At 40.2% G+C, this 14,001-nt stretch overlaps 1 protein-coding gene across 1 annotated transcript in view; it reads right to left on the minus strand.

Moving 5' to 3' along the window:
• Exoc6b (exocyst complex component 6B) overlaps positions 1 to 14,001 on the minus strand; it is a 455,557-nt gene that overhangs the window by 281,715 nt on the left and 159,841 nt on the right. The window contains 1 exon segment of the mRNA NM_001109246.3: positions 3,721 to 3,789. Within this exon segment, the coding sequence (NP_001102716.1) occupies positions 3,721 to 3,789 (69 nt within the window).

A 14,001-nucleotide genomic window follows, 5' to 3' on the forward strand; every position in this document is an offset into this window, starting at 1 on the left:
AGTTAACCTCAAGATGACTTAGAAAGATGCTTCAGTATATAAAGGAGCTTAAAGTATATGCAAATCCTGTCTGGACTGAAGTTGATTTGAAGGCTGCAACCCAAAACATGGCAGATAACCTTAGGTTAATAAAGGTTTCACAAAATATGCAAGGCATACTCATTTATGTATTCACTAGACAGACAGTCCATCCATCTTTACAGAAACAATGCACCATGTACAAGAGCCCTGTCATTATTATCCGTCACTTCCTTAACAGAGAACCTTGAGTTTGTTTTTTCCTTTAAAAAAAAAAAGTTTTTTTCCTCTAATAACTATGACGTTTTATTTCCTCACCTGAAAATCTCTAAACTATATGTTTGTAAGTTGTAAACTTAAGATTTAAACTGTATCAATTGTTCAAAACAATTCTACCCACTGCGTCTACCTTTGCTCCCACGCGCTTCCATTGTATGATTGCGTCAAGGCCCAAGTCTCTACCATTATCTGACCCTTGTTCACTTTCTTCCCTCCCCTCCACCCACCAAACTTTGTCCTTCCTGTCAAAGTTCAGCACTTCCTAGAAAAGTCTCACTGCCTGTTTGATATTGCACTTCACTTTAGTCACCAAAGGAAGAATTTACAGGTGCTTGGCCCCGTCTATAAGACCATGACCGAAATCTGACCTCCTGTTACAATACATGAACTTCTGCCCTACTGATAAGGCTGGCAGATATAAGTAGGATTTTTCAAATAATCCTTTGGGAATTTATAAGCAGCACAGCCATAAAGGGGGGTGAATGGAAGGTCGGTTTCACTAAAAATAATAAATATTGCCATGTTTATTCAAAGTGTGCCTTGTTATGCTCTAGGCCAAAAGTTCAGATAAACACTATTGTAAATGGCAAAATATTAGAACTTTTTGTTACTTGTGTTATGATCCTTCCGTTGAACACCAATAGAACTGCTCACCACCCCCACATGTAAGTCCCTGCCCTGGCACTGAATAGCATGTCCTGAGATGAAAATACTGGATTTGCTTAAGGGTCAGAAGAAGGGTGGCTATCTCTTACAATCATAAACAAACACTGATTAGTATATACTGCTAATATTAAATGGTAAGGAAAAAAAAACCCACACCAGACTGAATTAACATTGTACCTGCCCTAAAAGGGGTTAGAATCTACTGATGAAGAACCCATGAGACTCTCATGGGAATGATTGCTACAACACAGAGACAACACTAGGCCCTACGTAAATGTGGAGAACAAATCTGCTGAGATCAGGCTGCAATATCAGGAAAATTTGCTAAAAGACAGGTATAAAATAAGAAATGGGAAATTAAAGTGAAACAGAATGTTTAAAAAGCAGTGACGTGAGAGATTAGAGAGGTGACTGAGGTAGAAGGGCTGACGTGCAGAGAGGGTGACAACCACAGCTTCAGAATTTGAAGGCAAGATGGTAAGTAACAAGAAAGGTGGAAGACCGCTAAAGAGCCATGAGTGGTTTTGTTCTTCAACATTTCAGGGTCTTACACGTGTCAGTAAGAGGAAACAGGTAGCCCATGTTAGGCATGGCAGCAGCTACATGACTGAGCTCCCTGAAGATAGAGGGAACTTAAGGTAACTGTTTTCACTGTTAGGGTATGGGAAATAAGGCTATGATAAATATGTGAATGGAGGCAGTGGCCTTATGATAATAAAATTCAATTATATTTGCAACATCTGCAGGTCTAGACATGGTACTCAGGAAAACCCAACAAGAGTGACAAGAAAAAAAAAAGTGGCTTCAAGACCACTGAAATTTGAGATGCCTGTAGGGCCAGTGGAGTGTGAGAGACACATCGATGCTAAGTTTCTACTACCTGTGGAATCTCCATAAAGTTGAGTGCAGTGGTTTTCTGTTTGTTTGCTTGTTGCTGTTATCATTGGGGGAGACAGAACCCAGATGCTCACACAATGCTAAGCACATACTCTACTGCTGAGCCCGTACCCAGTTCTAGAACACGTACCTTCTAACAACAAGAAATAGAGCAGCACAAGTAGCACTCTGGGAATAGCGAAGGGCACGAGAAGAGCTGACAAACACCCAAGTAGGCATCAAGTGGTTCAATAAAGATGCCGACAGCCAGTAGCTGGGCAGAAGAGACAGGCAGGGTTTGGGGTTCCTGGGCTTGGGGTGTGAGGAGACCATGAGGAGGAAAAGGATGTCTAAATTATAAGCATATATTACAAAACACATCTCATCAGCTGTGAATTTCCAAAGCTGGGCAACACTATGAACGGTCTTAAAACCTGTGCAGGCAAGGTAAAAATGGTTTAAACATTGCTGCAGAAAATTTGTGAGCATCAAATATTTCACATGTCAAATACTAATGCATAGAATCCTGTTCCAATTAGACAGCTTTCAACTTTGATCATTTCTAAACCAATAGACTGTAATTTTCAAAATTTAAGCCTATATATTCATTGTAAATTAAGAAATAAATTTTAATTGTCAATTTGTTTAATAGTAAGAGTCTAGACCTCCTGAGAACATGTCTATACTTTAAACTGCATGCTTCTGAAAAATGTATGTATGGATCAGCAAATGACAACATCATCTCACCAGACAACTGCCTTTTATTAAATGTCATTTGCCAAGGACTGAGTTGACATCATTTCACTGTCAGTAAAAACACTAAGCAGGAAATTATCTTCCCATTTCATATATACATAAGTGTGAGGCTAGATCACCCTAACACACAGAGAGAGTAAATATGCAAGTGAATGATTTTACTGGTCTGTTAGAATTCTCACTGGAGGCAAATTTGTTCTGTCTTCATAAGAACTTAACAAAGCTTATTATAAAAGGCAGCACATGGTGGTAAAACAGCACTGCCATGTTACCATCATCCTGCAAATGAACTTCTATCCTGGTACACAGCAACGACTTAATGCATAAACCCTCACTTACCTAGACATCCATACATATCCCAATCCATTTCATTCATTAGAGAAATTAGATAAGTATTATAAACTGTAAGCAGATAATAACATTTCCTTCAGCACAGTGGGAATAATAAAACACTAGAGACACTGTTAGTGAATGCTGTCACCTTGGAGCAGGAGGTCTTGGAGGAAGTTGGTCTGAGGTTGAGAGAATAGTTGCTTCTTTGTATGTTTGTTCAGACCTATTTTTGGTTGTTTTTAGGAAAGTTCAAACATTATGACCTATAAGTTAAAAACTAATGAGCCTTATTATCTCAAAATTGAAGATGTCTGTTTCAATAAACACTAAATACAGTTTATACTACAGAGACAAGCTGGAGGGATGTTAGCAATTTCCTACACTATCAGTATCAACTACAGTCTATTAATATCACATTATCACTCTTTTAGCAAACTTCTTTTACAGGTGCTTTACAGAACAAAAGGAATGACTGTCAAAAATGTAAATAATTTTCATAAATCCTTTAATGTATAAAAGCAGGTTATTTTAGGTTAAATATGTTAGATTTGAAACAGAGAAATCAGAATTCATTTCTACTTAGAACCTACCAATCTGCTGATGACTCTTTAAAATCTCATCAGCTATGTTTGAATTTTACAAGGCAAATATAAACAATATTCAAGCAAGAGCAGAGGAGTTAGTTAATACTCGTTAAACAAAATTTTGCTCAAAAGTAAAGTAACAACAACAGCAACTAAGAACTAGGGATTTAATACATGCCTTTATTAGGAAGATGATGTAAAGACTCACCAGGACAGAATATATGTGTAGACACCGATACACAGGAGAGAAATCCACCAAGTCTTGAGCCCCAGGTACCTAGAAACATCCAATTACAAAAATAACATAAAAAGTTATTATGGGGAAACTGAATTGACTTTAGTTTTACTATTCAAGCAGCATTTCTTCTCCAAACCAACTCTATATTCTAAGTGGAAAATTCAAAATAAACAAAAGAATCATGCTCTCAGGCTGAAGAGATGGCTCCCCAATTAAGAGTATTTAGAGAGTCTGAGTTTAGTTCTCAACACGTATATAATACAACTCACAACCACCAGTAACTAGTTCCAGGATATGCACCTCCACCTTCTAGCCTCCATGAGTGCCATTCACAGTTGGCACACACACATACAGAGACATACATACATACACATAAATAAAAAAGAAAAATAAACCTTAAAAAAGTCATGTTCCCAAGCAAGAAATATACTTGTAACTCGAGTAATTCTGTCTCAAAATATGAGAGAGAGAGAGAGACAGAGACAGAGACAGAGACAGAGACAGAGACAGAAGAGAGAGAAGGAAGGGACGAAGCGAGGGAGGGAAGGGAAGAAGAATCCCCCAAAAATCTTATTTTTTTACTCTAGCGGCAAGACTAATAACCTGTGCTGACAGAGTCCAGAGCCCCACAGAGATGAGAGAGAAACCTGCTGTGTCTACCTTCAGAGACACATGTCAGCCAAGGGCCACCAGGCAAAGTGCAAAGATGGGGCTGTGACTTTAGTGACTCAATTCTCCTAAAGGGCATAGAGTTTACATAAAGCCAAGTTTCAGTGGTCAAAGACAAACTTGCTACACAAGATGGATGTTTTAAAATGGCCAGACAGTTATTAAAGGGCACAAGTATTAAAATCCTTAAGTCTTTTTCATCAAAATACAGAAGTAACACAGAAAAGAGGGGACACTATATTAAAAATGAGGTGACATATGAAAAGCCAACCCAAGAAGTTACTCAAAGATTTTAACGTGAATAATGAATGATGACTAAACTGGTACACATTAAAATAAAATGTAAGGATTGAGTGAGAATCGAAACCAACTCTCAGGAGTCATACGAGTTTGTGGTCAGAGCAGACTGTGATCTATAGCTCCTTAACTAAGGAAGGAAACTACCATTTGTCATACACAGATTCAGCAAGAATAAAAAGAGACCTGAAAATACATGCTAAACAAAATGAAATAAGAATCGGGGGGAAAGAAAGTACATAAGTCATTACAATAAAGACCTGGCTGGTTTTTCCTGTCACAACGGTAACTATGTGGATCACCAGCACAAAAAAGAACAGACATATCTAAGTCGAGTTAGGCTGACTCGTGGTTGCAGGGCTGGTTCCCTTTCTTTCCTAAAGCAAACATTCTATCTCTTCTCTGGGCACAGCTTCTCTAACCAAGGCTTTTCTCATATCCAAATGGCCTTGTTCTACGCAGCATACGGCAATGCTCGCTGGCTGGTCACCTGGCACTCTACCTTCTGCTTGGCTCCACCAGGCAAATCTGAGGTATCCCATACTTAGTAATGAGTCCTCTGAAGCAAAACAGTGCTATAAGAGTCAAAAGACTCAGCCATGGGTCTCTTATTCCAAGTGACCATTTACCTCTATATAAAGGCAGCAAGGAAACTTCAAGGAAATTTACTTAACCAGAAAAAAAAAGAGCTAAACACACATCAAAAGAAAAAAATTAAGATTTGTAAAAAGATTTAAGCTACATAGAAATAATATATGCACATGGAAAAAAGACAAAGAAAAGAGAGTAAAAGTAAAGTAGAGCTATACAAGAAATGAAATTGTTTATTTAGAACAATGTAGTTACTTAGGATATATATAAAAGAACAAGAATTTTTCTTGCCTAATTTTGAGGAGCAAATTCTGCCACAGCCTTGTTTCACAGGTTCTTCACAGTTTGTTTATTTAGGTTTGCTTTGTCACAAAGCCAGTTTCTCTCAAAAAAGGAACCCACTGGAAGCCATTCTCAGGCAGAACCTTGGCCCACTGACTTGTCAGAGCCATCCTTACAGAATGAACAGTAATAGTAAGGGACATTTCCCCAGAGAGCTGAAAAAAGTAAGCTTGCAGGCCTTTTAGCAAAGAAAGGCATTGTTGCTAACAGTTAGTATTGGTCTATCTATCTCCACTCACTCTAAAAGGTACCTCAGGCAAGGTGGCAAACTTCTTTCCTGTCATCTACAACAAATCTGTTTTCTGACTGTTTATAGTGTCCTGAACTATAGGTATTTGGTCTACTATTTCTTGGTCCTGAAACTAACATAAAGAAATTCTCCTAACTATATGCACATCTGTCTGTTTTGAAAGCTCCAGGGAGAGAGCTAGGCAAAAAGTAAAGGAACAAAAAGAGGCTCCTGCTTGCTAGCTCTCCCTCCGTCCCTCCACAAACAGCCCAGTATTTAGAAAGCCTTTTTCCTCCCTGCTCCCCTCTGAGAGCACACTAGGAGTGAGCACGGTGAAGATCGGAGAGTGCTGTGAGGATAGAGGCATGTCAAGTATGCACTGACTCATGCTGCTTTGAGCTGGACTTGTTTTCTCTGCTTCTACTAATGAAAAAGAATCACCCACATCTACAGAAGGCAAGGGGAAGAGCAGCAAGCATGGCATGAAGGAATGTCACTCTTCTGCACGATGGAATGTGGGTTCCAAAATCTCAAACACGGTGGAGGAGAGCTCTGGGAAAGCAATGGCCTAGTGCGCTAGCAGCAACTTGTCTGCCTCTAAGCTGCTCTGCAGGGCAGGGTTCATAGGTGCTTCCTCCCTCCTTTCTTTGCCTCCCCTCCCCTGGAGTTGCAAAGAATGATTCAAGCAGATTTAGGTTTCATCAGGGAGGGGTCCAAGGACACGTTCCTAAGCTAACAATGACTGCCTCTAATGCTTTCTGTCTCCTAACAAAAGCCATGACTCTTATCGGCCTCATCTAATTTTTCCTTTCCAAAGTAAATAACAGGGCCCTTGCATTTTACACATGTCCAAATTTGACAAATTATTATCCATGGAGCCTGGAACTGATAAGAGATAACTTTGTGGTAGGACCCTGTCATTTCCTATTATAAAGGCTTTCTTTGGGGCTACAACAACATGATTAAAATAGTTAAACATTTCCTGTGCCTGGCAGTCAGGAACCCATGACATTAAGACTCTAGAGTCTGTATTTTTCTAGAAGTTCAACTAGACCTAGGAAGATACCAGCAGTGACCAAAAACAGTACACAGGATACAACCCTGCTTTGTGTCTAATGCTAAGAACTCACATGAAATCGCTTCATCACCAAGGACAGCAGCTGTCTTAACTGCTTGCAGGAGCAAGTAAATGCCTCCCACCAGCCAAACACACAGGATGTTCTCAAAAAGCAACCATTGGTAAGCTTTTAGATGTTGTAGCTATGATCTGTGACCCCAGAGAATGTCATATAAGCTAAGAAAGTTTTAACAACACAAATAATAGCTATTAAAAGGATGTTAGAGCAGCTGAACCACAGGAGCAGACAGGGAAACAATTACTGAGTGTTAGTGCCATTTCACAACTACACAGACAACACGTCTCATCTGAGCTAATGCTTCCCAACTGTTGTCTATAGAATATTTGTTAAACAGCACTTACATAAGATACATAACCCAGTATCCATCACACAAGCTTTCTATAACGGACCAAAAAATTATTCAAGGACAGAAGAGAATACAGGATAAGAAAAGCAAATGTATAAATGGAATTTATGACACCTGAAAATAATCTTATAACTTTGTAAACACTATTTCTTAAAGAAGATCTGAAAATTTAGAGTAAATGTGGACTCATGGTCAAGAAGAAAAGAGTTAACATTTCTGATCATGAAAATGTTTGAGAAAGACCAGGACCTGATTTACATGCTATCTTTTCCTTCTTTAATAGATCTTGGTTCAGGTAAAGGAAAATGGAGAGTGGGCACTGGAAGATCTTCTCATCAAGCACAGGGGACACCATTATACATAGAAGATTTCTGACTTAGAGTGAGTGATGCCACTCAAGCCTCAACTTTCCTAATCATCCCTCCCCAGGAAGAGTCTTGGTAAGTAACTACTGCCTCAGTTTGACAGACTTACCAAGGAAAGCTAGCTAAGGTTAGGTGTCCTGCCATGCCCAGGAGGCAAAGGCAGAAGAACCTTGCGTTTGAAACCAGCCTAGACTACATCTCAAAATCTTGTCTCAAAAACAAAAATACATAAACGAACTTATCTAACGATAAATGTTCCTGCTTTGTTGCTGAACAAGTGAAGTCTTATACGAGGGAAACAAAACACAAGAGAGAGCTTCTTTCTTCCCTGCATCCCAAAGCAACAAATGGATAATGATTCCCCGGCACTGCTCATAAAGACAGAACATTAGTCCACTCTAGCTTTGCTGTTCACACTTTGCCCCAGAAGACAAACATACAAATACCTGCTCTCGCTCACCTGTGTGCACATTCCTCACTTATTTTTCTCTTAAGAAGCCTTCCAAAGTAGATGGATTGAACAAAAAGAGGCTCAAAGGAATTTAGGTATGTTTCTCACTAATTATTTGAGCCATTTTCCACCTTCAAAATCTTTCTGATTGCCACTACACACAAAGCAATTTCTTGGTATTAGTAAATGAGTGCAGGAACCGGGGCCCATTTCTAAGCATTAGATGGATCTGAAGTCATTAAATGTACCAGCCATTCTCTGCAGGGAGCAAACAAGAAATGACTAGCTAGAGAGAATAGGCCTTTGCATTCAGAGATTCAATTGAAGCTGCCCATATTACGTTTGGAAGCCAGGAAATACCTACAGACATTTTTCACCAAGATGCTTTCTAAACTATTTTGCTACCAGAAGTTCAAGTGAAAAGAAAGGTAGAAATCATTTAGACATAGGCTCTCATAAAGTAGTCTAGACATCGCAGACTAACAAACCAGGAGGGAGCAGAAGTCGTACAGCTATAGAGATACTCTAAATTTGACCAGAGCTCAGTCCTGAAAAGTTAAAATTTCCCTACAAAGATGCTCTCAAATAATTAGGACCCTTTATGGGAAATCCCTAAAAGAAATAACACTTACGTTGTTCAAGTATTTGTACTAAACAAAGTTTTTTTTTTTAAATCACCATTTTTCCTTATTGAGGCACTGCAAAACTCTGTGGCCAAAAGCAAAGAATAACCTCTTCAAGATTCTCTGCTTTGGTCTGAAAACCGCAGCTGCCTTTATGTAAGCAGGGTCTAGTTCATACAGATACTCAAAATCATTAGGGGCGGGGTAGTTTAACAGTAAACTCCATACTGTACACAAAAGGCTGAGAAATTCAGAGTAAACACAAATGTATAGAAACAACTGTTATAGCACTGTATAGATAATGTCCTTGTCCCCAGAACATAGTCCTAAAAATGTACAAATTGAAGGGGGCAATGGAAGGAAAGGGAAGAGAAGTGGGTAGGAGGAGGAAGAGCATAAAGCAGGAGAATAGATAACAGAAAGAGACACACAATTTCACTGGTCATCTCTAGGTGAAAAATCATTGTGAAAATGAAGAAGACATGAGGCGACTTCACCCACCGTCCCAGGGGTCAAAAATGAAAACTGCGCCAAGATGCCACTCTTAACTGTTAAGCTTGGAAAAACTGAAAAGATTTTTAAAAATCTCTGTTAAGATAGACAGGAAATAGATGTGAGTGTGCAGAATCACCTTGAGGTAGAATTTCTAGACCAGACAGTAAGGATATGGCAACCTCAGGAGAAATGCACAGGGTGTCTTACAGAACGACTGCCTTTTTTGACATCTTCACAGCAGTGCCTCAGGACACAGGGCCTCACGGCAGCCTTGCCAGAACTGTTTCGTTGGTACACTTTCAATATACCTACTGTAAGAGGTGTAAAGCTGAAACAATGTTTTTGTAAGAAAATGTTAGAAATCACTATGCTTCCTCATATGGAGTGACTTACTAAACTAAACTAAATTACATACAGAAAGGAGCCTTCCTATTTGGTAGTGAAGTTAAAATGAGGAGAGTTCCCATGAACCAACATGATCTTCAGAACATATTTCCACATGAAAAAATATGTATGTATTATGCTATTTACCATAATGAATATTAAAAGACACACACTAATAATGCTGGCATTGCAGAGGCTGAGTGGATGGGCAAGGAGAAGGGACTTCACAAAACACAACTCCTCCTGCAATTCGCCTTTTGAAGCAGGTTTCTGCTCACAGTTTTAACTGCTAAGGCTAGAGGGAGCCTGAAACACTACTAGACAGTCTAACCCCACAGAACTAGAATGTGAGATACAGGCCTGCTTGAAGACACAGGGAAGATACAGAAGTAACCTGTGATGGGGGACATGAACAGCTGGGGACTGCACTTGGGTTGCTTATTCAGTGACATCATTGTTCAAAGATGAATTTCCTGAACACAGTCACTATGTTGCAATGCAATCAAGAAATGTCATTCCCAAGAAACAAAACAACATTTGCCATTTTCTACTCAGTGGCTGGGTTCAGGGAGAGGAAAATGATGGCCAGTTCCTCCAGTGATGATTTAGCAGGGTAAAGATAAGCCACACATGTAATCTAAGTGATATATCTGCCAGAAAGTAAATAAATAAAATAAAAATGAAATATTTAAAATATGCTCTGACGTTTCCATTCAACCTTCTAAACTCTCTGGTTGTCACCTGGTTATGCATACAAACACCCACTTTACTGCTAACTCTAGGAATGCACAACGTTGGGAACATGATGAGGGCTGCCATCATTTCCCACTGTACTCTCGTAATCAAAACATATCACAAAAGCAATCCTTGGGCTGTTAGTACAATGAAACACTGCATTCTCACCCCTCATTGTTGGATGGGGATCTAATATAGACAATATCGTATTTTCCTCAAAAACAGAATAGGGCAATGAGTGACCACTAGTCTGCAGGCCGTCCTGCAGGGACTCTGACACCTTGCTGCTAAGGGTCAGTTATATGTTCATTGTTTTGTTTTGTTTCATTTTTTTTCTTTTCTTTTTTTCAGAGCTAGGGACCAAACCCAGGGCCTTGCGCTTGCTAGGCAAGCGCTCTACCACTGAGCTAAATCCCCAACCCCTTGTTTCATTTTTTTTAAGACAGAAAAACAAAATGAAATTGGGTGGGCAAGAAGATGGAGAACAATCTGAGAGGAGTTGGAGAAGGGATAATATGACCAAATATTATATGAAATTCTCAAAATAATGAATAAAATATTATTTTATAAATGATGTATTTATTTTTATTTTATGTGTATAGGTACTTTACCTGCATGTATGTCTGTGCATCACATGCATGCAGTGCCTGAGGAAACCAGAAGAGGGCCTCAGATTCTCTAGAATAAGGGTTAACAGACAGTTGGGAATGACTATGGTCTTCCTCGAAAACAGAGGAGCCATGAGGTCCCATGTATTAATTGTTGATCTTAGTTCCTGAGCTGCTGGTGTTCTGTTCAGGAAGTTGTCTCCTGGATCAATGCATTCAAGGCTATTCCCTACTTTCTCTTTTTTTTTCTACCTCCTCCTCTTTTGGTTTTTATTTTTTCCTCCATCTTTATTAAATTGGGTATTTCTTATTTACATTTCCATTGTTATTCCCTTTCCCAGTTTCCAGGTCAACATCCCCCTAATACCTCCGCCTCCCCTTTTATATGGGTGTTCCCCTCCCCACCCTCCCCCCATTACCGCCCTCCCCCCAAAAATCTCGTTCTCTGGGGGTTCAGTCTTGGCAGGACTAAGGGCTTCCCCTTATGACTAAAGATGTTGAACATTTCTTTAGGTACTTCTCAGCCATTCGGGATTCCTCAGTTGTGAATTCTTTGTTTAGCTCTGAACCCCATTTTTAATAGGGTTATTTGTCTCCCTGCAGTCTAATTTCATGAGTTCTTTGTATATTTTGGATACTTTCTCTTTTATTAGATTTAGTGTATCCAGTTTTATGTTGATGTCTCTAATACACCTGAACTTCAGTTTTGTGCAGTGTGATAAATATGGATCTACTTGTATTCTTCTACATGCAGACATTCAGTAAAACACCACCATTTACTGAAGATTATTTCTTTCTTCTAATGTAAGGCTTTTGGCTTCTTTGTCAAGAATCAAGTGTCTATAATGGGTTTATTTCTGGATCTTCGATTCAATTCCATTGATCAACCTGTCTGTTTCTATACCAATAACATATAGTTATTATTACTCTATAGTTCAGCTTGAAATCAGAGATTGAGGGAATGGCCAACCAATGACTGCCCCAACTTCAGACCCATTCTATGGGAGAGATCCAACCCCTGACACTGTTAATGATGTTCTCCTACCCCTGCAGGCAGGAGCCTAGCACACCTGTGATCTGAGAGGCTTCATCCAGCAGCTGATGGGAACAGATGCAGAAATTCACAACCAAACATGAGGCAGAGCTCAGGGAGTCTTGTGAAAGAGGTGGGGAAGGATCAAGGGAGCAGAAGGGGTCAAGGACACCACAAAAAGACCTACAGAGCTAACTAACCTGGGGTCATGGGGGCTTACAGAGACAGCACCATGTATGGATTGGACCTAGACCTCCTAGACATATGTACAGATATGCAGCTTGGTCTTCATGCTCGTTCCCTACAACTAGAGTGGAGCAGTCTCTGACTCAGACTCTGTTGCCTGCCTTTGGATCCCTTCCCCTAGTTGACTGCCTTGTCTGGCCTCAGCGGGAAAGGATGGACTTGGTCCTGATGAGACTCGATGAGTCAGGGTGGGTTGATACAGGCTGGGAGGGGCAACATGACTCCCCTTCTCTGAAGAGAAGGGTGGGAGAGGGAGGAGAAGACGGAGGGGGACTGTAATTAGGACTTAACATGAAAAAATTAATGAATGAATGAAAAAGAAAGAAATTGCCATCTCTCTAACCCAACAAAAACATTATTTGTAAATTATTTTAAATTTAAGCATGACAACTGCATGCTAACAACTTAGCCACTGTCCTGTGGCCCTGCTGGTAGTAGACATTTAGGCTGTGAGACACAGAAGATGCTAGTCACTAAGGACGTGCCTCTCAAGTGGATATCAAGCCTCTGGTCCCTTGAAGTACTGTGCATTCGTGAGCATCCTTCCCTGTCCTTCCCTGTCTCTGATAAGGAGCAGCCGGGGTCTACCACACACCACCTCCTACTGTGCATCACTCTATCCCAGCAGCAAAGCAAGAGACAGTCAACCACAATAGTACACTAACACAGCTAATAATTTAATTTATTTTTGTTTGTTTTGTTTGTTTGAGACAGGTTTTCTGTGTAGCCCTAGCTGACCTGGAACTCACTCTGTAGTCTAGACTGGCCTCAAACTCAGAGAACCATCTGCCTCTGCCTCCTGAGTGCTGGGATTAAAGGAGTGCAGCACTACCAACTGGCAATTTAAAAAGTTTTAAAGCATTGTGCTGGCCAAGAACTGCTTCATGGCTGCTGACCTGACCAATGAATATGAGTGCTCTATATCTCACTCTAACTTACTGACAATGACGCCCACTGTCTGCAACCTCCTGCCAATGTGTTATGATATGAATATGTGCCAATGAATATGTTGGCATTGGAGTAGCATTATTTTTAAAGGAAAACAAGATAAATTAGTATCATTTTCTGCAAAAGCACAAAGGTAACAGAACTAATACTTCCTAAATATGTATTGTTTGTCCATCTTCCTGTCAAACTGTATTAACAACTGAACTGTGGTGCCTGGATAATTCTTCTGATGACTGTCCTCCGAACAACCCAACAAGCAGCTGAAAGAGTCAGATGCAGATATGTGCACCCAACCAACAGACGCTTCTGACCCCTCTGGTTGAATTAGGGGAAAGCTGGAGGAAGCTGAGGAGGAGGGCAACCCTGTAGGAGGAGCAGCAGTCTCAATTAATCTGGACCCTAGAGAACTTTCAGACACTGGACCACCAACCAAGCAACATACACCAGCTGCTATGAGGTCCCCAGCACATGTACAGCAGAGGACTGCTGGGTCTGGGTTCAATCAGAGAAGATGCACCTAACCCTCAAGAGACTGCAGGCTCCAGGGAGTTTAGAGGTCTGGGGGTTGGGAGTCTAGGGGTGGGACATCCTCGTGGAGACAAGGGGTAGGGAGGAGGTATGGGATGTAGAACAGTTGGAGGGTGGATGGGGAGAGGAATAAAATCTGGAGTGTAAAAAATAGAATAATTAAATAAAAAGAAGGAATATTAAGAAATGGTTAAATGCCAAATATGACTAGCTAAGCAAAAT

Source organism: Rattus norvegicus, chromosome 4 (assembly GCF_021556685.1).
Source record: "Rattus norvegicus strain SHRSP/BbbUtx chromosome 4, alternate assembly SHRSP_T2T, whole genome shotgun sequence".
Taxonomy (NCBI): Eukaryota; Metazoa; Chordata; class Mammalia; order Rodentia; family Muridae; genus Rattus; species Rattus norvegicus.